This window comes from Falco rusticolus, chromosome 4 (genome assembly GCF_015220075.1).
Source record: "Falco rusticolus isolate bFalRus1 chromosome 4, bFalRus1.pri, whole genome shotgun sequence".
Classification (NCBI taxonomy): Eukaryota; Metazoa; Chordata; class Aves; order Falconiformes; family Falconidae; genus Falco; species Falco rusticolus.
In genome coordinates this window covers 9,583,303-9,609,199 of record NC_051190.1, presented here as the reverse complement: position 1 = coordinate 9,609,199, position 25,897 = coordinate 9,583,303, and the positions used below count along the sequence as shown (strand labels likewise).

At 36.1% G+C, this 25,897-nt stretch overlaps 1 protein-coding gene across 6 annotated transcripts in view; it reads left to right on the top strand.

The window, feature by feature from the left end:
• Positions 1 to 25,897, top strand: part of ERC2 (ELKS/RAB6-interacting/CAST family member 2) — a 521,411-nt gene that overhangs the window by 118,370 nt on the left and 377,144 nt on the right. For all 6 annotated transcript variants that reach the window (XM_037386906.1, XM_037386911.1, XM_037386910.1 and 3 more), the window contains 2 exons: positions 8,771 to 8,926; positions 15,274 to 15,441. In XM_037386906.1, the coding sequence (XP_037242803.1) occupies positions 8,771 to 8,926; positions 15,274 to 15,441 (324 nt within the window). The remainder of the gene's footprint in view (positions 1 to 8,770; positions 8,927 to 15,273; positions 15,442 to 25,897) is intronic.

Below are 25,897 nucleotides of genomic sequence, written 5' to 3'. Positions count from 1 at the left end.
TTTGCTGTGGAGCTAGGAATAATTAGTATTTCTTTCTCCCACTCTTTTCTTAATAAGACTTGATTAAAAAAATAAACTAAGTGCAGCATGGCTGAATAATGAGACATGTATACTGCTTGTTAAAAAGACTTCAGGGTAAGGAATGAGGAGGGGAGTTTCAGGTGAGCTAATTTGGATGGAATAAACTGACAAACAGAAGCAAACACAAACTGTCCAAGGCCAATAGAAAATGTTTTTCTTCTTGATCTTTAATAATAATACTTCTGTTGGTGGTATTTGGCCATCATTTTGCATTTAACCTAAGGAACAATATTCATTGCATCAGCAGAGTGATATGAAAAAATGTTATGAAGCTCTTACCTTAGTCCTGAATATAGTTTCCTCTTTCAATATATAATACTACTAAACTGTTGTGGCTCCCCCCCCCCCCCCCCCCCCACCAATAACAAAAGATAAAAATGATAATTTTAAAAAATGAAAATGGATATTTTTTGCATAATTCTATGAGTCTGGAACATACATCTTCAAGAAAAATACCAAGAGACTTGAGATAATTTATGAGTTGGCAATGCTGCCTGAAATAAATTAATGATAGTCTTTCATTTCAGTCTTAAAGGAAGAGCAAATTAAAGGCCTTATTTTGCCAGTGACTTCTGTTGTAAGCAAATGAGTTCAGCATGTCTGAACATTGTGGTAAATACACATTTACAATGACAGCAGGACTTCATAAATATAGTATCTGCCTTTTAATAGATAATAATTAGTTTGGATTATATGAGTAATAAAGAAGGTACATAAATTTCAGTATTCTGTCTTCTGATGTGTATTTGTCTTGGACGTTCCCTGTTTATTCTAGTTCAGAAGTCTATGTGTGAAATCTAAAATATGTGTTTTTGCAGCAACTTGTTACCCTAAGTATATAGAGTGTGTGCGCGTGTGTGTATATATATATATATATAAAAAGTAGAATTCTGGCTGAAAAACTCTATTGATATTCAAGATTATAAATTTAAAGTTTTAGGATACAGAGATAGTGTGTTAGAATAATTTATGGTCTTCCATGTGGGCTGTTAACAATGTAAATGTGACATTACAGAATCATTTGCAATTCTTCCTGTACCAAAACTCCTTGAAAAGAACTGGGGGGTGATATGATACATGAATGACACATGTCACAGCTGTAGTTGCAGCCACTCTGACAGCATCTGTCCCTGAAGACAATAACATCTTTTCTGCTTGTCTCCCAGGAGAGCTGGGTGTGATGTGATGTTCCACTTCTTAAAAATCTAATGTTTGTAGCGAGGGCTTTCGTTTGTCACGGGTGAGACTGTAATCATGTTGCTGGAGCATTCTGATGCGGAGCTGCCTTTTGGCTCTGAGGCACAGGGTTCTTTCTTTTCCTATGAACACATGCTCCTTTGGGGTAGACCTGTCTAAAATAGGCCTAATATTGAAAAGAAAAAGGGACAAATGTAAGATGTTGAAATCCACATGATTAAACAGCAGTTTTTGTTACAAGTTCCAGCTTTGGAATGTTTTCAAGTAAATTTAAATTGTCTTAATCCAGACAGCATTTGTTTTGAAAAAAAAGTGGAACATTTGTTTTGAATGATCAAGCATTGAAGCAATTATTTCCCTACAGTGTTGAGGGTAGAAGGAGGGAGAGGATTATTCTGTAATATGGCAGTCTGAGGCCATACACTCCCCCATGCAGAGGCTCCAAGCAGTATATATTTCTCTTCACCGCACCCAACCCCTTCCACCCCCTCGCCGCATGAGCTTTTGTTTGAGTTCTCTCCATGGCTCCACCAGCCTCTACCAGGAGGCAGCTTTCCTTCCTTCATAAATCCTTCTATTCTTCCCTGTGGCTTTCTTCTGTCCCTCGCCACTGCTAATGCTTTCTGTCCCTTTACCCAGTCAGTCGTCCCTTTCATCCAATGAGGTATACCCGTTTCTTCTACTTGTAATCTCATATATATTTTTTTTGTCCTAAACAGCTTTCCTTCTGCACTACCTTTCCTGTCCTGATCTTCATTTCTCTCTGAAAACTTTGAAAATAGTTGCCTTTTCTTATAGCAATTGTATTTTCTGCATAACTGTTGTCTCCTTGATCAGTGTTTATCTTTTGTATACTTAAAAAAAAAAAGGGGGGTGGGTTGGAAACAAAATATAGCAAATTCACATCCTATGTCTTGACTCCTGTTTCTATTGCTTTATTTATTCCTTTTCAGATATCTATTATTTTTCCAGGTGAATTGCACAGGCCTTTCCTAACTTTCTGGTTTTTCTTCTTAGATGCATTTGCATCCAGGTGTCTATTATATTTGCTTATTCTTTCCCCTTACATTCTTTACTCTGTGTCGTTGTCTGAAAGAGACTTTCTTCTCCAGAAGGCCTTTCATATGGAAAGCAGAGTCACAAGACCGAAGGAGGGCAGGATGATTCTTTTCCCACCATGTTCTTGTTCCCTCAAGCTCCTGTTTTTTTGAACTTGCTTAATGACATTGTAGACCTTGTTTTCAAGATTTTTTTTTTTTTTGATTTCTTGTTTTGTTCCCCCAGCCCTCTACCATGGTTTTCTGAGATCCATTCTCTAGAAAGTAGGACATACTAGATAATGCTGTTTATATCCTGGATTTAGTAAAGGGGTAAAAGTTTTGAATTGCGCATCTTTCCAAAACAGCAAGTTACATCATGGAGCTCATGGTACTTGGAGAAAAGCTGCCAGAATGTTTAAAAATATTACTAAACAATGAATGACTTGAGGGGCTTAATTTTGTGTAGTTTAATAAATAGGAAATGACAGAGCAAAGAGATTGCAGTCTGTAGATATCTACGTGAGATATCTTCATTTAAAAAAAAAAAAAAAGTCCTCTCCAGTAATGAAAATAAATATGTTGTAAAATATAGTGTGTGGAAGCTTGAGGCTGCAAATGCACACCAAAATATGGTGTGTATGTTTAACAGCATTCATATAACTTTGTCTTGTGTTAGATAGGAAGCCAGTCTAGTTTTGTTGCAGTGGTTGCTTTTGACTATGGATACATGTAATGGAACAGTATTTATTTTCTCATGCCTAAATCTTTATCTGTTTAAGTGTAAAATAAAGCTGTTACATTGAAATCCTTTCCTTTAATTGCAGTTGCAACTGCATTTTTCTTTGCATGTTGTGTGTTGACAAATGCTAGATCACTGATACCTTTGAATATCAGTGATATCCAAAGTTGATTAACACTGATTAATATCATAAAAAAGAGTAAAAGGAAACATGCTTTTCATTTCATTCTTTCAAAAAGAAGTTCTCGTAAGCACATGAATTGGGTCAAAATTTGCTCATCTTGTGTGAGGCCACACCCGGACTACTGCATTCAGTTCTGAGGTGCCCAGTACAAGACAGACATGGACCTGTTGGAGCACATCCAGAGGAGGGTCACAAAAATGGTCAGAAGGCTGGAACAGCTCCCCTGTGAGGAAAGGCTGAGAAAGTTGGGGTTGTTCAGCCTGGGGAAGAGAAGGCTCCAGGGAGATGTTCTTGTGGTCTTTCAATACTTAAAGGGAGCTTATAAGAAAGATGGGGAGAGGCTTTTTAATAAGAACTGTTGTATTAGGACAACAGAAATGGTTTTAAACTGAAAAAGGATAGATTTATATTAGACATAAGGAAGAAATTTTTTATGATGAGCGTGGTGAGGCATTGAAACAAGTTGCCTAGAGAAGCTGTGGGTGCCCCACCACTGGAAGTGTTCAAGGCCAGGTTGGACGGGGCTTTGAGAAACATGATCTAGTAAAAGGTGTCCCTGCCCATGACAGAGGGGTCGGACTAGGTGATCTTTAAAAGGTCCCTTCCAACCCAGACCGTTCTGTGATTCTATGATCTTGTTCAGACAGTTCTAAGCTTAAACCAGTGAGAAAAACAGAAATTAGTTGCCTACGGATATGGCATAAAGCTTATCCTAAGTGTTAGGTATTGACTATCTGAAATATATGTAGTCTAATAACAAAAATTACGAACTATTTAAAAATAGTAAGCTGTAAAGTAAATGAAAATATTTGTGGTTTACCTTACTTGCAGAAAGAGCCGTCTTTATGTATTGATCCAGCTTTGATATTTCAGGTATGGGTTTGGTTCTGAATGAGCGTGTATGTGTGTTTGCGGTGAAACATACTTGCGTTATTAAGATTGCATGAACTTTCAATTTCCCTTGTCTTCAAAAATAAACCTGAATATTCTCTGTGTTGAATTGATGAAAGTTAAAAAAAATATATAGGAAGAGTAGTCATGTATGATCTGTTGATAGCATGTGTGCATATGTGCATTCTATTAAATGCGAAGTTTCAAATATTTACTTCTGATTGCTTGTTGAGTGCCCTACAAGCAAAATTTTTCACAGACGTAGTTTAAACTTATCAGGTATTTGAAATGATGAAGAGTAACATCTCATTACTTTCCATTTCAGAGTAAGACAGACTGGAATGCTGTATTATTTACAGATATTTTGCCTTTTTCCCTCTGCTAAGTTTTAGGAAATGTACTGTAGCACTCTTGTAAGGACTGCATATATAAGATTCATGCAACATTGTGGAAACAATCTCCTTTCCATTGTGGAATATTATTTCCTTCAGTGTCAGGATACATACTAATTATTTTGTGTTGCAAAAGAGACTGCTTTCTCCTAGGTCCAGCATAGAAATAGCCCTAACCTCTCTCACAGAATATCTGCAACACTGTTCTAATAAAGGAGCTGAGGAAGAAGTATCAGTTACTGCAGGAAGGAGGGGATAGATTAGGGCGAGTACCTCAATCTATATCACAAATCCTGCTATATAATCTTATGTCTTTTAAAAGATTTAAGAAGCCCTGACTGGAAAAATCTGCACAAATACTGCATTGTTGTAGATCTCAAAGACGTTTATTAGTACCATTTAGTACTAAGCTTTTTCCATAATATTACTGCAAAAGAATCTTCTTTGTGATTCAACACAGACCCATGTAGTTTTTTTAGTGTGTTGCTAATGTGGATAAGCCTTAGAGGTTTGAAGGAAATACTGCATCTGTTCCTATTTCAGTTTCTGTAAGATTGCCAGACCCTGTGCCACAACAAGAGCTGGTTGAAAGTTTTCCAATTGAAGTTTTCTGTGGGAAAATGCTGATTCAGCTGAATCAGAAGATTTTATGGGAATGTGCCTATTCTGTCAAAACTTTTAGCGGAAGCAAAGCTATCTAATGTTCTATCCATCCTGTAAGTCAACCAAGCTTCCTTGTGATACTACCCACTGGGAGCTGTCTGTACTATCTTTGACCTACAAGGCTCCTCACTCTCTAGCAGTTCTCCAAACAGGAGAACTTTCAGGTTTTCAGGGCAAGCCAGCAGCCTGTCTTGCTTATTTTCAGAATTGCTGGTCCTGTGTTGTTCATATATAAGGGAGCAGTACCTTTGGTTCCTCGAACAGTCTGTGAATGAAGGTGATGTCTGGCTTCTCTTCTGTCTTGTCATCACATGTTTTTGATACTTTATTCTGAGAGAGATTCTAGTGTTGAAAATTTTGTGAAATTTCTGCCTTCTGTTCCAATAAAAAGTTAATCCAAAACTGACAGCGACGATTTTTCTAGAGATAGAAAAACTAGTTACACAGCTGTAGTCACAGTATGCAGAGATTGATTAAAAATAAAGTTTTCCTTGGAGAGTTCAAACTTGTGATAAAGTACAGAAAACTCTTCCAGAAGTTATGTTAGATATTTCTCTTAAAGTTTCAATATTATTCTGTGATGGATAAACCTAAGGAGTGTAACAGGCTGTGCTATAAATTATTTTTGCCATGTTATATTTACAAACATGTACAATACAAATGCAGTACAAACCCCTGGACTCTTAAAGACTTTAGAGAGATTTGATGAGGACTGCTCCCAGATGAGATGTCCTAACAGGTCATGCAAGTATTAATATATTTCAGTGCGAAATGATTCTGAAGTGCAGCGAAGCTTAGATTTTGCTTTTATCTTCAATAATAGGAGTAGAAAATTTCTGAAATGGAGTCTGTTGGAGCAAGCTGATTTGATTGTAGTATCTGTGAGAGCTACAATAATTTATTGTTGTGCATAAGCCTTGATAGTTTTTAAAATTCTTTTCAGTATTTTTCTTTTTGTACAGTTTCTCCAAGTGATAAGATTTAATGAAATTCTTCCCCTTTCTTTTTTTCATCCTATCTCAACCTTTTATTTCACATTTCTCTTTTTTTAAAAAAAAGTTTATGGAAAAATGTTTTGTGAACAGAACAGTTAACATCTAAAAAAGGTTTATTTTTTGTCGTGTGATGGGCTGGTCATTTAGTGGAAAGATTATTTAGTTTGTATGATCATTCATACAGTCTTTGCTCTATGATACGAGAAATGCTGATTCCATGGGCAAATACGAATAAAATTTTTAGGGTTCTGATATGGGAAATCTGCCATGTTAATATCGTTAGACTAGTATACTAAGTTATATATTAGTTACATTTTATCTGTAACTTGAAAAGTTGTTATTCAAAAATACTCCATAATTATATTAGATATAGGCATATAATGTAAAAGCTGGTTGGAATTCTTCCAAAATGGGGGGGAGTGGTGGTGGTGGTGTGTGGTGTTTTTGTTGGTGGGTTTTTATTTTTTGTTTTGGAGGTTGTTTTGGTTTAGTTTTTTTTTTTTTTTTTTTTTTTTTTAAAGTTGCATCCCTAGTCAGCTCCTTTGTGTTTTTCAATTGATTTTTGGGGGAATACTCTTTCTTGTGGAACATACCCTTCAAGAAAGCAAAATATGGACTGCTGATTGAGGTAATTATCGACATCTTCAGTATCAGATTTTTTCCAGAAAAGAAACAGCTACTGAGGCAAAAAATATAAGAAACTGCGAGTTTCACATTTCAAGAGTTTTTTTTGTTTCCTTTACATTCTGGCATTTCTTTCTCTTTTGACTGGAGCTCCTTTTCTGAAAGGGGATGCAGTTAATTTGGAAACTTGTAAGATACATAAAGGCGATTAGTATTCTCCTTTCAAGTGCATAACCTTGCCTATATGGCATGAAAGTATGTTTGCTGTTATGGGAGACAGCTCTCTTCCATTGTCTTGAGATTTGTTGTTGAAAAGTTTTACACCCTTTTACATCACTGAGCTCTTGCCTGGATTAAAGCACACCAAAACCTCTTCAGACAGGAACCACAATGTATTTGTGTAATTGTACAACCCAGAAATATATCTACCAGTGAAAACTGGTGTATCAGTGTGATACAAGTGAATAAATCTGTGTTCAACAGCAGGCTAGATGTATTTTTCCCGTTTTCACAATGTTGGCAGTAGGAAAATCTGACAAGTCTTTGCTTTCTGTTTCTTCCCCCCCGCCCACCCCCCGCTATCATCTTGTGACAGATTTTTTTTTTTTTTTTTAAGTGAAAATTTGTATTCTGGACTTCTTAATTGTCTGGAAGGAAGCTGACCATGTTTTTTATCAGGATTCTGGTTCACACAAAATTTTCTTGGTCACTTTGTGTGACTGTAAAGAAATGTTTATCCTGCTGTTCATTTTTAAGCTATTTGCTTTGTATGGTTGAATTGGTATATATATACCTATATCTGTATAGTGCTATTATTAATTCCACAGAATCACAGAATGGTCGGGGTTGGGAGGGACCTCTGGAGATCCTCTAGTTCAACTCCCTGCTGAAGGGGGTTCACCCATGGCAGGTTGCACAGAATTGTGTCCAGGCAGGATTTGAATGTCTCAGAAAAGAAGACTCCACAGCCTCTCTGGGCAGCCTGTTCCAGTGCTCTGTCACCCTCAAAGTCAAGAAGCTTTTTCTTTAAGTAAAGAAGTTTTTCCTCAAATTTGCTGTGTTTTGATTGTGTGATTTTACAAAACTGTTTAACGAGAGCGTAGTCTTTCACAGAAGAAATGTGCTTTTACTCTGATAATTTTCAGCTAACTGTTTTGAATGAGATTACTTCCATGTTCTTTCTATGGCTTGCTACAGTCACAATATCCTGATTTTTCTGATGTTTTCGGTGAACAGAATTGGATTGAAAATTTGTTTACACATGAATAAAAGGACTTGCAAATTTAATTTTTTACATTACTTTGGTTATGAACAATGCTGCTGGCAATTCAGAAAGAGAAAAACCAAGAAAGAAGCAGTGATGTCAGTCCTACTTCTAGGAAACACTTCCATCTGCTTCTACAATTAATTATATTGCAAAGCCATTTGTGATTACTTATTAAGGGTGCTAAAAATCCCAATGCAGTTTGCTAGTTTAATGTTGAACTTATTTCAGTGGCATCAAACATTCAGGCTTCAGATCACTGTACTAAAATTACTGTGGGAGTAAAGACAGAGAAAGAATATTCTTTCTACACCATTGGAATAATGAATAGCCAGGCCTAGATGGTTAGCAAAGAAAACGAGGTATGTTATCATGTATGTGTGGCAAACAGGGCATCTCCAATTCCCCTTTCATCCCTAACTGTGTAGGAATGGAGACAGAATTTTAATCAGAAGGTATTCTCTACAGACTACACAACAGAGTGTAGCATTGCACGCTTTTTTTTCTGGTGGTGAGAAGTCTAAATTCTGCATTTCTTTAAGCCAAAATAAATTTAATTATTTTTGATTTGTGGCAGTATGGACAATCCGTATTTGTAGCATCTATTTTGGCTAACTTATTATTTGATGTTTGTGCCTGTACAGATATACTTCTGTTACTCTTTAATATACATTTTGTATCATTTTCAATACTCTCTTAGGATACAAAAATAGCTTCACTTGAGCGCAATATAAGAGATCTTGAAGATGAAATACAGATGTTAAAGACAAATGGAGTTCTGAATACAGAGGACCGAGAAGAAGAAATCAAACAAATAGAAGTTTACAAGAGTCACTCAAAGTTCATGAAAAATAAGGTAACGTTTATTAATGTTTAAATAATAGAAATAAAAATTTTAACTTGACCCTTTTCAACATAAGCAGCTCTCTGAATGTTTTATTTTTGTGAATCCCTTCTATGGGATGCTCAGTAGCTATGGAGGAGTGAAGCGTTTTGGAAAAAATAAAAATGTGTTTGTTTTGACTTAGCCTCCTCCTTATGTCTTCCTATTTCACCACTCCTGCAGAGGCTACTACAGTCTTGAGTCTATACCATGTTACCTGTTTTCTTTCTTGTTTAAGGTGTCTTAATGCTGACGTTTTGAATTGGTTCATAATTATGACTTGCACCATTCTGGCACATGGTTATTTGTGCATTTTTGTCTGGTTTTGATTGTAGTTTTACAGAAAGGACTGCTGTTCCATAGATGATGCCAAACTGCAATCTCTTATTTTAAAGACTTGTAATTTGATGACTTTGCTTCTGCAGAATACCTTTCATTTCAAATTATTTTGTGTAGATAATTACGGGTTGACTGCAAGCAGAGAGTAATTATGTAGTGATGTAACACATTTTGTGGTATCAAGCTCAAAAAAACAATATTGCTTGTTCATTATTTTAAAATACATCAGAAGTAAAGCTTGATGTCTAAGTTGTTGTCCCAGCTGGTCTTTTTACCTCCTTTTGTTTTGATGTACTCAGCTGCTGTCTAGGTAAAGATGAGCACTCTAAATAGTCTTTCTTCTGAGTGCTAATATTTTTTTTCTGATACTTTTATAATTGCCTTAAAAATTGTAATAAATAAATATGTTACAATTTGTGCTGGTTTATTCCCAGCTTTTCTACCTTGAATGTATTTTGTTTATGAAGTGATAAAATAATAAAAAGAAAAAAATATTAGATATTATGGAGACTGAAGTCGATGCTCCCATTCTTATTAGGTTTTGGAAGGAACATTTTAAAAATATTATTTATAAGCTAAACTAAGATGGGGCAAGACAAGTCACAGCAGCCCAAAATTGAAACATTGAAGAGGAAAGCCAGCCATCTCACCTCCTGCAGTGATGTTAAAAATTTGAGCATAGTGCCAGAGTAAAAACTAAGGAACTTACTTTATAGTCATCATTATTATGAAATCTTACTTTATTTTAGAAGTCATTCCATCCTAGTTGTTTGTTTGGGTTCTGATTCTGTTGAATATTTAGGAGCTTTTGTGTATGTGAAATTATAGGGAACTGAGATGGACTGATTCAGTCTTTCTGAAATGTAGACTTGCAGCTCGGAAAAAATGCTTGAGGAGGAACTGGTATTATTACCTCTCTAGAGGCCACGTAAGCAAAAAAAGTAGGAGTTAATTGGCTTAAAGTGTAGTTCTCTGCATACCGTTGTCTGTTGATGCTAAAAATACTTAGCAATATTGCTGTTTAAGTACAAAATTTGCAATATCAGGTAAATAAATGCCGTTACCGCTTTTTCAGGGTTGGGCAAGCTAAGACTCAAAGTATGCAGCTTGTGTGTGGTCAGAGAATGAAATGTTGTCAGCACCTTCTGGAGAACAAGTTCTCTGGTTTTCTGTTTTCTTATGTAAATTAGACCTTCATTATCTTCTTGACAAGATGCTTTTACTTTGTCTGAATTCTACAGTGAGTATAGGATTAAGAAAATTCACCACTGTGTAGTATTGTACACTGAAGGTTTTCCACCTCAGAAGAGCTGTTACTGTCTCAGTTTGGAAACTGTAGTATCTTGTAAACTACATTGCAGGAAATGCTTGTGTCTTGAGACACTGGGGTGTATTTATACCCTCTCTTGAGGGTTTGTGCTACAGAATAAATGGAAGTTTTAGTGCCCATTTTAAATATGCCCAAATAAATCCAGATTTATTTAATTAAAAAAATAAAAAAACGTATGTATTCTGTTGAAAAAAGTTCCTCTTAAGCTACTGAAAAGTAGCTGAAGTTCAAGTAGCATTGTCATCAGGAAAACTATTTTGCCTATTTAAACGTTAATTTCAAAGCAATTCAGTTTTAGTAATTTACAGCAAAACTAATGCATCTCAGCAAATCTGTTGATATAAAAATAATGTGCAAAGCATAGTATTTTGTTAACAATCTTCTGATGTTTTTGAGAAGAAAAGCTTCAGTATATTTCTGTGGCACAGAAAGCAGATGAATTAGAAGACTATTACACATGCCTTGTTTTGTCACAATCTTCTGATCTTTGATAAATGCCACATTCTGATGAAATTTTGTCTGTTCTCTTTCACCAGTCCTTTTCTTCCACTTAAAATTGAGATTGGCAGCAGAAGATACTATTTTTATCATTCATCTGAAAACCTTTCAAGGTGGAAATGTATTTATGTAGCTGTCAGCAAACAGATCTTATTCTAAGTGATCTATTGAACCAGAGATTGTTGATAAATTCTGATAAACAGAAGTCTGGATTGATGGCAAAGAGCAGAACAAAACCCTTCTCACAGTTAAGAACTTTATAGCACCTATGATTGTGAATGCTTCACATTTATTTTTGAAATATAACATGTTTTAAATCTGTTCTTGATTTAAATAAATGGGAAGGTGTTAAATGAAGGCCAGTACTGAATATCATTTATTGTACACGAGTGGCAAAGAATGTTGGGAAGTGTTCCTTTTCTTAAATAATTATTATTAATATTCACTCCTTCAAAATATATAGGCTTTAATTTTGATTTGCAGTTAGATAGAGGTTGTAGAAATGAGAAAGAAAACTTGCTTAGATTTTTTTGTTTTTCTTGCTCACTTGGTAGGGACTCTCGTTGCTCTGTTTGTGAAGGGACAGTGATAGGCATCACTCACACGATACAAAAATTGTTCAAACAGGTCTTAAAGTTTTCATGGCTAAGGGGTATGACACTGCAAATGTATTTATTGAGGATGTGGAGAAAACATACAGGATGATACACATTTTTAAAAATAATTTCTGCTTTGAAAGAACCCTCTCTTACTAGGCTTCATCCTTTCACTAGCAGCCAGATATTTCAAGGAATACTGATGCATTTTTTCAGGTGTGTGTTTGCACTCTGGTGTTTAAGTAGGTCTTTGAGTATTAGAACTCTTATGCTATCAACAAGAATGACTGTGAAAATCTAGTGATAATTTAGTACTTCTGAAAATTATAAAGATGAGTTTTAAGAACTGATTAGGCTCTAAAAAGGCACTCAGTAATTAATGTCTGTGTGTAAGAACTCATGCTTTATGAAGGAAACATGCAAGTTCTGGATGATCCTGTAAAAGAAATAAAGGAAAAAGAACTACAGCATCTTTTGTAGGTAGCCTGGAAATGTGATAAAACCTTTAAAAATAGTCCTTGACCAATACAACCTGTAGAGTCTACAGATAGATTTTGGAGTCCACTGTATACAGCGACATCATTTGCATTACTACTGTTTTTTCTTTCACTTTAAAAAGTAGTTGTCATTTGTCACATAAGACCAGATCCTTATGATGCATAAATCGGCATAGTTTGATTTAATTATTTACTTAAAGATTTAGCCCTTAATTTTAATAAGCAATATTCAGGGGAAAAGTTCTTGATTGCTTTGTTTTTAGTTTGTTTCTCGGTTACTCTATGCAAGTCATGTAGGATTTTGGTGTGTAAAAATAATAATGTAAAAAAAAGGATAATGGTTTTCTGGAAATGTTGGTATCTAAGGAACTGAAATTATAGGAGGTGACAGAATCATAAATTGAGAAGGAAGATAAAGGAACTAGGGTTTCAGGAAAGGGTGTGAAGCAAGATTGTATTGGGCAATGTTGAAAAAGCAGTGACAGGCAAACTACGCATATGAAATAAGTGAGATTGGGGGAAGGTCAGGATCAGAGGACAAACTTGGAGTTCCTTGGATGCTAGAGCACTTATACCCAGACTTGTATGTTATCTTCCCTGTAGTCTTTATAAAATACAAAAACATTTTTGCTTTTGTCTTTTTTTTTTTAATTGAGATCAGGACACCTCATTGAATAGTTGCTCTTGGTCTTCCACACCACTTAAGATATAGCGAAGTGAAAATGTTTGCACATCTGCTGGAGACAGACATTTATTTCATGCCCTGTTTTTTACACACTAGTAGATACAATATTTTAAAAAAGCAAATATACCCAGGTCTAAATATTTCTTAAAAAAAGTTATGTGGTTTCTTGTTATGCCTTTGGTACTTTTTATACATTATTTTTTTAAATTGAAGTTTTAGTACATTTTCACCATTCTACTCTATTTTAATAAAACACCACCCAAAAGCATAATTATTCAATGGTTTTTTGTTTTTTTTTTTTTTTTTTTTGAGAGAGTTCTAACATGTTTTTTAAACTCTTGGCAATTTGTAGGTCTTGTAGCCAGAAGTTTATGCTAAACAGATTCTGTTTCTAGACCGCAAAGAACATACCTGCAATAAAAAAGAAGCTTGGTTTTTTATTATTATTATTTGTCAGGGTGTGGGTTGTGTCATTCAAAAATCGGGAAGAGTTTCTAGGAGGGATTAAGTGTCTGTGATGTTCACATGGGTCTCGTATAAAGCATGTGATGTAATTCAGATTGGCTGCAGATCTGCATTTTGTCTTTCTATCTTGTGGACAGATTTTCTTGGTTGCCATACTTGCTTCCATGTTCTGACAATGGATGGAGTAAGGTGTTTTGCTTTCAAGTGGAAGTTTTCTCTAGCAGTTTAACTGCACTCTATATTTTTTTGACATCTGTTCTTTGTATGCTTCTTTTCTTATTTTGGTTTATTTCAGAATGTGAAGGTGATTGCTTTTAGTGTCAGTATAAGATTCCTGATTTTGTACAGTAGCTCTGGGATGGCTAGCCAACTACCTTAACCAGCTAGACAAGCACTGGGATTTATAAAAAGAGATAAGAAAAAAATATTTTTAAGACATGCATATGGACTGTAGTTGGAAGAAACATGTATTTTTAATGTAATTTTAAAGGATACACTTGCAATGTAAAACAAAACAGAAATATTTTGATCAGCAGAAAATGTTTCCCCTGACTGCGCCATATAATATTGAATCTGTGATGTGGTTGAGTGGGATCATCCTGTGGATACGTATTCATTTTTTTCCTGAGGACTTTGGAATCATCTTCCATCCAGCCCTTCTAGATTCTTGCATCCCAAATGTGTGTTTGGATGCAACTGATGGGAAAGACAAGAAAGAGCTCTTCCAGCACTTCTCTGGTTTTTGCAGAACTGAAACTTGAATTTTAAAGAAAATATATAGGCCTTAAAGTCATCAAGAAAACTTCCCAAATATAAACAAAGTTTTCTCTGAGTTAGGCGGATGCACTGAGGCATTTTAGTTTAAATAACCCTCATGAGATGATGTATCTGAACTCATCTGGTGACCAGTGTTATTTCACAGGACTTTAAGAATAGTTATATGTCACCTAATTCACCATCCTTTAGCATCATTCTGTGTATTGTCCAGTGCTTTGTTCAGATTCATATGTTCTAAATCCACCACACTTCTGCATTCTGTGGTGACCCCTCCTATTTGTCATAGTGGAAAGGGAAGAGTAATCACAATTCCATGACATTTACTGATGAACCTTAAATTCTCTTAAATTCAGAACCTTCGTGACTTAGTGACTGGGTTTCTGCTGTTTCCCTTAGGATATGCTTTTACAGTCTCACAGACCTTTCACTCTGTGGAATTTTTTTATAACGTTTTCCCTAGACTTTTCTTAAGTTAATCTCTTTGGCTTGGCTTTCCTAGTACCTGAGAATTCCATATGAACTACCGGGGGGGGGGGGGGGGGGGGGGGGGGGGGGGCGGGGAAAGGAGGTGGGGATGGTGGGCAGCAACACATTTGCAAGAAGAGTAAGGTCAAAATTCCATTTCTCCGTTTTCCTCTCCTTACTAAGATACCTACTTTAGATACCTACTTTTCCTTATCAGGCTTCTAAAAACCTTGATTCACTCTGTCCAAGGATAAGAATCATGTTGTTGGAAGGAATAGGCTATTGGATGGAATTTATACTTTTGTGAACACTTTTTTTTTTTCCTATGCATTTTTGCTGTCCTGCCAGACTTGCCTCACACAGGATAACCTCCTTTGAACTTAAGTGAGGTCCATGGTGAATTTATAGGTCAAATCATCATGTACAATCTTTAAGAGTTTCCTTTTAATTTCCGCAACAGTAGGGCAATAATTCTTATGACAGGGTACATAAAATTATAAGAAACTTATTTGAAGTTGTGGGTGTAAAAAGTCCAAATCTTATTTCTCTTCCAGAGTTTACAGGTGTCTGAATTGTCATATCATGGTTGTTCACACCTTTCAGATTTCAAGTGCAACTATGAATTGGAAATGAAATTAATGATCTAACTTTTATTTTCCCCATTACAGATTGACCAACTGAAACAAGAACTCTCAAAGAAAGAATCAGAACTTCTTGCCTTACAAACTAAGCTTGAAACCCTTAGCAATCAGAATTCAGATTGCAAGCAACACATTGAAGTGCTTAAAGAGTCACTTACTGCCAAAGAACAGAGAGCTGCCATACTTCAGACAGAGGTATTGTATCTTCTAATCATAAAATGCAATAGAGTTAATAGCGTGTGTCAAGGTGATGATGTGTTTGTTGCAAGTCTGTGCAGAAGGCAATTTGTTAAAGAATCATGGAATAATTAAAAACCCTTTAAATGCCAATATATTTGGTATATGTTTTTTTGGTAGTACGCCAGCTCTCATTCTAGAATATTTTAGAGGCACCTATGATTGCATTTTAAGAAAATGTTTGTGCCTAATTCTCATTGGCTTCAATGGAGGGAGCTGGGCCTTAATGACTAGATTGTTGTGATTTCATTTCTTGTTTCTTCACCTGTTAACTGAGTTTTTGTTTTGGTTGCCTTGGCTTGATGCTTCCTTTCTACTGTGTATTTTTATTCTGAAGAGTGAAGCTACTGATGTATTTTGAAAGCATCTGTTGAAGGGTGCATGCTATTAATCTGTGGTTATTGTTTCAAGTGCAATCAATATTTATTTTAAAATAGGAATAATTTTAGTCTTTAAAACAGGCCAGTGCATTAGTTATATATCTGTCTACAATTTCAGATCATGAAAGAATGGGTAGTGGAATACACGGTTGAGATGGTTGTAACATTTGATGGAAAGTGTAAAATCCAGTGTTAAAAATGCTGTCCATTACTTACTTTCCTGGGGTTTTAAAAAGCTTCATAGATTTGGAGCACACAATACTGACTAGCTTGAGTCCTATTATAAAATCTCTTATTTTATTTTTATGTGTGTGCCCCTTTCAAGAAAGAAAAATACCTATGAAATTCAGTCATACAGTACAAATAATGTTTGGTCAGAGAAGTACATTAAAGTATACTTATAGAACGTTTCAAATTTCTGGCAAACAAAACTCTAGGAGAAAAAACAGCTTAAACTCATCATTCTCATGGAAGCAGGAAATAAATATTTTTAAGATTCTGATTATCCCTCTGTGCCGTATGTGTTATTCTCTGTACATTAAGATGATACAGATGAAATCTTGGAATTTCCAGCTTGTGTTTAATGGGCCGGCTAGCATATGTACATAATACAAAATAATCATAATAGAACAAGGGTAAAAACTCCAGCAATTTTGGCAGATCTCAATCTAGCATTTTTGTAGTAAAGATTACATATTTTAAATCTTTGGCTGTGCAAGTCTGTTTTGCAAGGTTTGTATTACCTGTCACGCTGCTGAGGATGGTGATGAATTCCTGTGGCTCTCCACTAATTTGATTCTTAATTCTTTATCAGTCTGGTAGGTATTCAAGGCAGTTCTATGGCTGGCAGGTGGGCAGTGATAAAAAAACCTGAATCTATAGTGCTCTTGATGAAGGGTTGCTGGGATTGCGCATTCCTGGTGGAGAACCAATTGATTTCTGACAGGTATTTAGTTCTTCACAGTTTCTACGTAAGGCAGTTGAGCTTGAACCTATTACATGAAGCAATTTAAGTCAAAATTAGCTTTTTGACTTAATTGTAATTGCCTGTTGGTGTGCAGGTTGTATTGTGCCTGCTTATTGTTAGTCTCTTCAATTGGGAAACCAAATGAAAAATTAATGTTAAAATGATCAGAGAGGTAGCTTGATAAAAGGAATGCTCTGTAACAGCAGAGAACTGTTTGGCATAATACCATGTTATTTGTGAAATAAGTGATTGTGATATTTCATACAAATGATGTGACATTCTTCCAGTTTTCAGTGAAAAAAAATACAAATCTGTTCAGGTGTAGGATTAGTGAAAGGTATGTTCAGTATAATTTCTATTCCATGGAAGATACTAGTTCCTGGTTTTGATTATTTATTTTAATTAATCCTTTACTTCTGTATAATTCAAAGCATTCTGATGACAAGCCTTAGTTTGTTTCTAAATGAAGTAATGCTGTAAACTAGGTGGGTCGTTGCTGATATGAGACTTAAAAATGAAGGAAAACAACTCATAAATGTCCTCACTGTATATTTTGGTTCTAGACATCTATGACTGTCTCTGCATGGACTTGCTAAATCAATTGAGCCTGATTTTTTTTGTGACTGGTTCTTCAGAAATTGTGGGGTTTATTTCATATGTGTTATTGTCAGCCATTAGTAACTACAGTACCTCATAAACTGATGAAGTTCTGAAACTCTGCAAGCTCTTTTATATTGCCCATAGAAATGTAGGTGATTTGCATTTTCTGCTTTGAGCAGGGTGTAGGTGACGATTTTATCAGACAACAGTGTTTTGATTTTTTTTTTTTTTTTCTTTTTAAAGTATCTTTGTGAAGGGAATTGGGGAAGGTTGGTAAATTATGTCCACCTTTTCTGGGAAGTAATTTTAGTTAAAATTTTCTGTAATTTTCTGTTCATGTACAGAAGGCTTTTGGATAAAGTGTCACATCAATGTAATTTTTTTTTTCTTTCCTGGGAGACCATATGAAAATGAAGGCCTTTGAGTACTGGGTTAATGCCAAGTTTCATTTTGGGATATGGTACATCTTGAGATGCATTAGGAGAAAAATAAAGAAAACAAACTTTGATTCCAGTTATACATATGTATTAATGCAGCCTGTATTTACCAAATAATTTTGAAAAGATATCATTACAGCGTGTGCTCTTACATGCATCATTTACTTGTGAGGCAGAGATTTAAATAACCTGTGTTAAACTTTATTGTCAGCAATTTACCTGATCTAGAAATACTTTAATAACATATTTGGCCAATATTAATTCCATCTCATTTTTTATCCATTTAAGATGCACTGAATTTTTTATTACTTTCCTGTACTTAATGGTAGAGATGCAGCTCATCTTAAATCTACTGAAAAAGGTCTTTGATGTAGGTAGAAATAACACACACTGTGTACCCATTAGGTTCTCAAGCTGGGAAAGAACAGCACTTTTGTTTGTTATTTTAAGGTCTCAGGGTTGTTGTAGGCATGTCACAGGCTGTACAGTTTTCCATCTGGAAGATTAGATATTTAGAGGTTAGAAATGAGGAGTGGTTTCTAAAGTTAAATAATATTGAGGCTTTCAAAAAGTACGTGTTTAGTCTGACCATACTTTTCAACTCTTTTGAATAGACTTTGAATCAACAGCTCCTTAAATCTACTGACCTATCCAGTCTTATTTGCTGGAAAAAGAGTCTTATAGCTAGCTGAAAGCTGCTATGAGAAATATGTTCATATAATCAAACACAGTTTGGGTTTGTCATAAATTGCTGTATAACTATGTGAGAATGTTACTTGCTTTCCCTAAGAATCATGAAAACAAGTGACAGCTCTCTGTGTCCAAGCAATTTCACAGATTAGAAAATAAGGTTCTTCAAGGCTGATGCGTGTGTTCTAATGTTATATAGTTATATATTTTTAAGACTCTCTGGGTTTTGGCACATTCCTTACTACCCTACTGTATTCTGGGGAGTTTTTCTGGTTAAAAATGATTGCCAGGATGTCTCTTCTCCACAAACTATTATGTTACAACTTCCAGACTGGATGTGCAGTTTATTGGACAGAGTCTGTTAAACTGTGGGCGTTCTTGAGAAATGTGCTGGAGCTCCAAGCAACACAAAAGCTGGACAGCGTCTGAATTTGTACATTGCTTTGTCTGCTCCTGTAGGCCAAAATCCTTGTTTCTTATCAATATTTAGACAAAGCCAGAAAGAACACATCCTTAACATAAGCAACAAGAAGGCTGCTCACTAAAAAATAATTTCTAAGGCTTTTGATCTCTCACTGGATGCTGTGAGTTTGAGGGGGTTTAGAGCTGATCTTGTTCCTAGTGGTAGTCAGTTACGATCTAGTGGAAAACAGGCTGTTTGTGCTGCTTGCAGTTTTTCTTATTCAGGGTGGAAACGCCTCCTTTTTCTTTCTTCTTTCTTTTGCCTGCTTATTGCTCTTCATTTATTTTAACTAACATAATTTTAACTAAGGGGGGCAATAAGAATTAACTAATATTTTGGTTTTATTGTATGCTTCATTGTACATTTTGATTAACAAATTAATGCCTTCAGGCTGCATTCTCCTGTTACATCCTGTACAAACTAAATGTGATGCAGCAAGACAGGAAAATTCAAAATGATGCCGTAAAGTAAAATTTATTGAACTCCCTTTATACCTTTTCTTAGTTTTTTTGATGAGCTTTTTTGGTAATTGCTTTGCAAACATCAATTTCGTATAACTCAACAGTGTCTGTCTTCAGTACTGGGAAATTTCTTGCCTTTCAAAAGGATCTTTTACATTTCCACTTAATCTTTAGTTTGGAGAACTCTGGGGGAGTAGAGGGAATATTTATATATCATATGAATCTTTGCCAAAAATGTTATTTGGTGACATGTAGAAGATTAAATGTGGGTTAATTCCAAGTATTAGCAGAGGCTGTCGATTTTTTGTTTATGGTATATAGATTAAGCTGTGTTAAATTGCGTAACAAAACAACAACAAATCAAAAGCTTCTATGATGAAGCTCATACATTTCCTGCAGAATATGCCATCCCTGCAACAAGAGACCCATGGTAGGATACAGGGGCTTTCTGTGCACTAAACCCAGGGTCCTTCCTACCAAAGACCTGAAAAGGAGCAAGTGTCATTTACGTGGTGATCAAGTATGTGACCTGCCACTGTAGATGGATGAGGAATAAAAATACTGCTTTGCCAGCTGGGCTTTCTCTAAGACCTGGGTTTGAAGCTGACTAAACTAAGGCCTAGACTGTGCTGTGGTAGCCATCCAGCAATGATTCTAGACATTGCAGGTTTTGTTCTCAGCAACTGGGAATTGGGAAAAGGTTTTGTTTGCTTAGAGCAACTGAATTGTCTATCTCCAGGCCTCAGGTCTTATCTAAAGGGAGGGCAATGGCTTCCAGCAGCAGATGGGAAAGCAGCTGCAGGAAGATGCAGGGTGAATGGCAGCCCTCCAGCAGGTGGAAATCATTATGGAAAGAATTTTGTACAGTACAAGCTATTGTTGGTTGTTCCCAGATGAGTAAAGTTAATAATATTTTGGCCGGTATTAAGCTGCACTCCTTTCTTTCTGCATGTCCACATTGTCTATTTGTAGACTAGATAGTTTTTGTTAATTATCACTGTAGAATTTTATGCTGTCCTAAAACATGCTTGTAACCTGCCTTGAAGGGCTTCCTTCTGGTGGTGAAAGTAACTGGCAAAGCCCAGTTCTAATCCTGAGCTAATGTGTTCGTAGTTGCAGTGTCAACTTCCTGCCTAAATAGGATTACTTTGTAATCACCTTGTTGTAATTAAATCAGCTTAGTAAACCCTGCATTAAAAGAAATCCTGGACATATATCAGTTACTTCATAACAAGTCTTTTATTACTATTTAATAATGGTGCTTTGCAGGTTATCTTTAGGTTTTGGAGACAGCAGTTGCATATGATGCAAGAGGATGCGATTCATAGCATCACTAATGGTTAAAGCTGGAAGGGAGCTCTGGAGGTCATCTTGCCCAACCCCCCCCGCTCAAACAGGGCCACCTATAGCTGGCTGTCCAGAACCCTGTCCAGATGGCTTTTGAGTATCTCCAAGGATGGAGACTCCACAACCTCTCTGGGCAACATGCACAAGTGCTCAATGATCCTCACAGTAATGTTTCCATATGTTCAGAGGGAACCTCCTGTATTTCAGTTTGTGCCCCTTGCCTCTTGTCCTGTCATTGGGTGCTGCTGAAAAGCCTGGCTCTGTCTTCTTTACAGCCTTCCTTCAGATACTTATACACAGTGATATATGATGCCCCCTTCTCTTTTCCAGGCTAGGCAAATCCAGCTGTCTCAGGCTATTGTCATATGAGAGATGCTCCAGTTCTTTATTAAAGTCCTTAATCCCTTCATTGCTTCATGGCCCTTCACCAGACCCTTTCTAGTATGGCCATGTGTGTCTTGTGCTGAGGAGCCCAGAACTGGGCACAACATCCCAGGTGTGGCCTGGCCAGAGATAAATTAAGGGGAAGGATCACCTCCCTCAATCAGCTGGCAACACCCCTCGTAAGGCAGCCCAGGACACCGTTTTGGGGTTTCTTTTGCTGCAGGGGCACATTGCTGGTGTTCGACTTGGTGTTCACCTGAACCTCGGGGTCCTTCTCTACAAAGCTGCATTCTAGCTGGGTGGACCCCAGCATATACAGTTGCATGCGGCTGTTCCTCCCCAGGTGCAGGACTTTTATATTTCCTTTCCCTGAACTGCATGAGGTTCCCCACAGTCCGTTTCTCCAGTCTGTCAAGGTCCCTCTGAATAGCAGTGTCACCCTCTGGTGTATCAGATGCCTTTCCCAGTTTTGTATCATCAGCAAACTTTCTGAGGCTACACCCTGCCCCATCATTCAGATAATTAATGAAGATGTTCAGCAGGACTGGATGCAATATTGACCCCTGGGGTACATGCAGTACTGGTTACCTGAGTCCCTGATCTCCACCTCCATCTGTGGTTCTCACAAGCCAGGTCTAAAAGGGCATGAGGCTTAGAAGTAATCTGTTAGTATTAATTATGTATTCTTGTAGTTCAGGCATCCCTGGAAGTTCATTAATTAAACTTTGTTGGCGAATTCTATCAGTGTTTGTTATTCAGTAGAATAGATTATTTTTTGTATCATTTCATGTCTGGAATTTTCATGATGACTTTGCAAAATTACTCAGAATGTGTTACTACTTTAAAAGTGTAGTTTAAATTTGAGGTCATTCTTACATAGTTGGTTTCAATGGTCAGAAATGAAGTGTAAGTGGAGTTATAATGATTCTTAATCTCTGCAGAATGTTGACTACTATTGAGAGGCATTGACTAGTGTATCTGTTTATTCAGATAGTTGTTTTACATGTGTTATAGCAGATCATCAGAAATAAGAGGATATCTGGGTTTTTCTTTTTTGATGAGTGTGGTTTGGTAATCACTTTGCAAATATCAACTTCATATAACTCAAAAATGTCTGTCTTCAGTACTCAGAAATATCCTGTCTTTCAAAAGGACCTTTTACAATTCCACGTAATTTTTAGTTTGGAGAACTCTGGGGGAATTTCATTCTCAGAGTGAAACTGTATTTCTTTCAAACAATGGCAATTGGATCAGATTTCAGGTACAATGGCACTTGGTCACATGATGTGAGAAAACTTAAAACCAACACTAAAAAATTTAGGTCTAGTTCTTAATGCAGTGTGCTTTTTGCATGGTGTTTCTGTTGTCTGCATGATGTCAAGTTTTTTTGGTTTGGTGGTTTTTTTCTTTTTTTTTATATAGGTTTATTTGACCTAAAAAGCTATTATTTGAAGTTTTTATTGACAGTTGAAACAAGAAGATATAATACTGTAAAGCAATAACTATCATGGTGGCCAGAGTTGGGAGGTCTGAAAATGGTTTATTGTCAGTAGGAAAAATGTTTGGAACCAGCCCTTAGAAGGTTCACCACCTCTGCTACGTGCATTTAATTTTGTTCCTTTTTTAAGGGTATATATAATAGTGCCAAACTATGCAAACTTTTCCTACCGTAATGTATATAGCCATTGTTTTTGATTATCTTTCTATTAATGAAGTGAAAACCCTAAGATCAGGTAAAAAATGAGCCAATGTCAGGCTACTCCAGCTACAGAATGCTGAAAATGTCACTCTGCTCCGTGGAGAACTGTTAAAAGGAAGAATATTAGACTTGCTGAGATCTTCTGTGCTGTTGTGAAAATAGCTATAGATGTTAATTTTTAAATGATGTCTTGTACTGTTACTGCAGAGGGAAAGAGGCTAAATAGCATGAATGATCTTTTTTGATTATTTTAATAGATGAGACACTACCATTTGTATACTTTAAAAAAAGTGATAGATGGTACAGTTTGAGACTATATTTGTAGATATTCGCAGTGACTGGCACTTAACTACTGCTTTTACCATCAGGAAAAAAAAACTTAAATTGATGCTAATAAATTCATTTCAGCTGTAGCTCAGTGGAGAAACACATTAATTTCATCAGCAATTCTGACACAAACATACTTAGCACTTTATTAGTTAGTGTAACATTGCTTTAGATAACACACCTGAAAACTGGCAGGTGTGCTGTTTGAAGGTTAATGAACTGTGAAATAAGTAAATATCTACAAAGAAATTTTGTAAATTGTGAGCATGGCCCTGTCAATAGAGAAAATGGATTAAAAAACCCTAAGTGGTCTGTACTGTAACAGAATACTGATGTGTTCAGCATATGCGTATTAATATAGAAAACCTAATAAAAATGAAGAGGAAAGGTGATTATAGTAGGTATTTATTGGAGTCTGTTTTTTCTTTTAAACAAATCTGTTTATAGAGAAGGGCTGTGAAATGATTGACTTCTTGGCAGTTCTTAGTTTGCATAAAGAGCAAATAAAAGCAGACAGCACAAAATACTTGGAAGAAAACTAGAAACGCTTTATTGTTCTTTCTGTTACCATGTTGATACTTGATATTGCTTGAAATGTAAATCTGCTTTTAATTTTACAATAATAATGGTATAACTACAGTTATTTCACTCTCACATTTTTATTTTTCTAAGTTAGTTTTACTTTGAAATTGTATTTTTCTATTGTTTTGTGATTTTTCTTGTTTCAAGTCAGGCTGGGCCAGATATTTCAGTGTGGTCTCTTTTCTGTACTGCCAGTGTATTGTTCTGCTAGATGTGCTGTGCGTGCAAGGAAAAGATCACCCACTGTAAAAAGCGCTGTTCTGGAGGCATTTACTCTCTCTGTCACTCCACAGCTGTTTGCAGCTTTCTTGACAGTGTGTTCTATATTTCAAATGAAGCTTTATCTCAGGTGGAATTTGCCAGCCATTTCACTTTTTATAAAGTTTTCACATTTTGTGGACACCTGTGAGAGTTAAGGACAGGAGAGAGGAGCATAGTGGCAAGGCAGTGTTCAAAGGATTAAACTGAAACAACGCTTAGATTAGCAAAATCCTGAATTTAAACAAAGTAAACATGAAACAAAGTTGGGGGTTTTTTTTTTGGATTTCAAGGCTTGACTGTTCAAAAGCACACCAGATGACATGGTCTGATCTCAGTGTTTTCCATGCTTTGAGCAGGAGGTTGGACTAGTGACAACCTGAGACCCATTCCAAACTCAGTGGCTCTATGGTACTATGAATGAAGCTCTCTCAAATACATGGTAGGTAACACTGTCCCAAAGATATGTATTTTCTGCTTTGTGAATTATATACTAGCATTCACTTATCCAGAGAAAGATTAAATACTGATTTATTTACAACACCCCCCGCCCCACACACCCCCTAGTTGAATCCCTTCTTGATAATAGCTTTAAATGTGCTGTCTTTTGGGGAAACCGTTATTTTTGTTTCATATAAAATTGAAATGGAATTGGCTGAGGGAAAGGTGAGTGAAAGAGTGGAGAGTTCCATTTACAGGCCCCGTAGAAAGTAGTGCCTAGAGATAGAAACACAGATAAAAAGAAGAGGGGAAAGATGAAAGTACAAAGATAAGGGCTGTATACTCGATGCGTAAAGCTTTTATGCAAGTTGTTTGGGACAAATAGTTTAAAGGATGATAGATTTATCTTACTGTCAAAACGCTTCTCATTTTCATTTACTTTATTTAAAATGACAAATAACTGTCGTCATCCCCTGCCACCCCCCCAGTTCTTAGATTTACAGAAAATCACCTTGTTGCCATTATAAATAATATTCAATTAGACAGGGTTTTGTAACTGAGCAAAATTTACTGTGGTAAGGTAAACTAAGCTTCAATTAGGCTTGATTCTATTGGATGGAAATTACTAGAAAAATATTAGTACTGTTATCTGCTGATTTAAAACTTTAGATGTTTTGAGAGGAACTTACGATAGGGTTGCTTCAGAAATTATTCTTTGTATACTTTAACTGTTACTTATATTGTGATTAAGTCTAAAGAGGCCTAGTTACGATCCTGATGTATTGGTACTGTACACAAAGAAATTCAAAGATAAACCCACCTCAAAACAGCATTGAAATTTCACCAGGTAGATGCAAAACAGAGAGGAACACAAAGAATATGTAGATGTTGTAGTTAGTATAGTAACTAGCAGTCATCACCCCCCAGCCTGAAACTGTTAATGATGTTTTATGCATATTGCTATAATGATGAAGAATTAGGAGAAATTGCTGAAGTATTTTTACATGTTTTTGGTTTTTTTGTTTAAGAGACAGTTGGGGAGAAAGGGCTAGAGCCACTTAGAGGAAGCCACGAATTAAGTTGTCTGACAGAAGGGAGACGGGCGCTGTGGTTTAGTGAATAAGCCATGAAGGGTCTTAAGGCCAAAGGCAATGGATAAAAGTGAAAGAGGGAAGGGGCAATGGTGACTGGTGTTTTGTATCTGCTGTCATGGGGTAAAAATGAAAGAAGACAGCAAATCCTCAATGAGGCTGATCCATGTGTAGGTTACATACAGCTAGGTAAAAGCTTGCTACACAAAGGTAGGGCCAAGATGCATTTTTAAATTTTTTTTAATGTGGGTGTTAAGAATGCAGCACAGGGATATTATGTGCAGCAG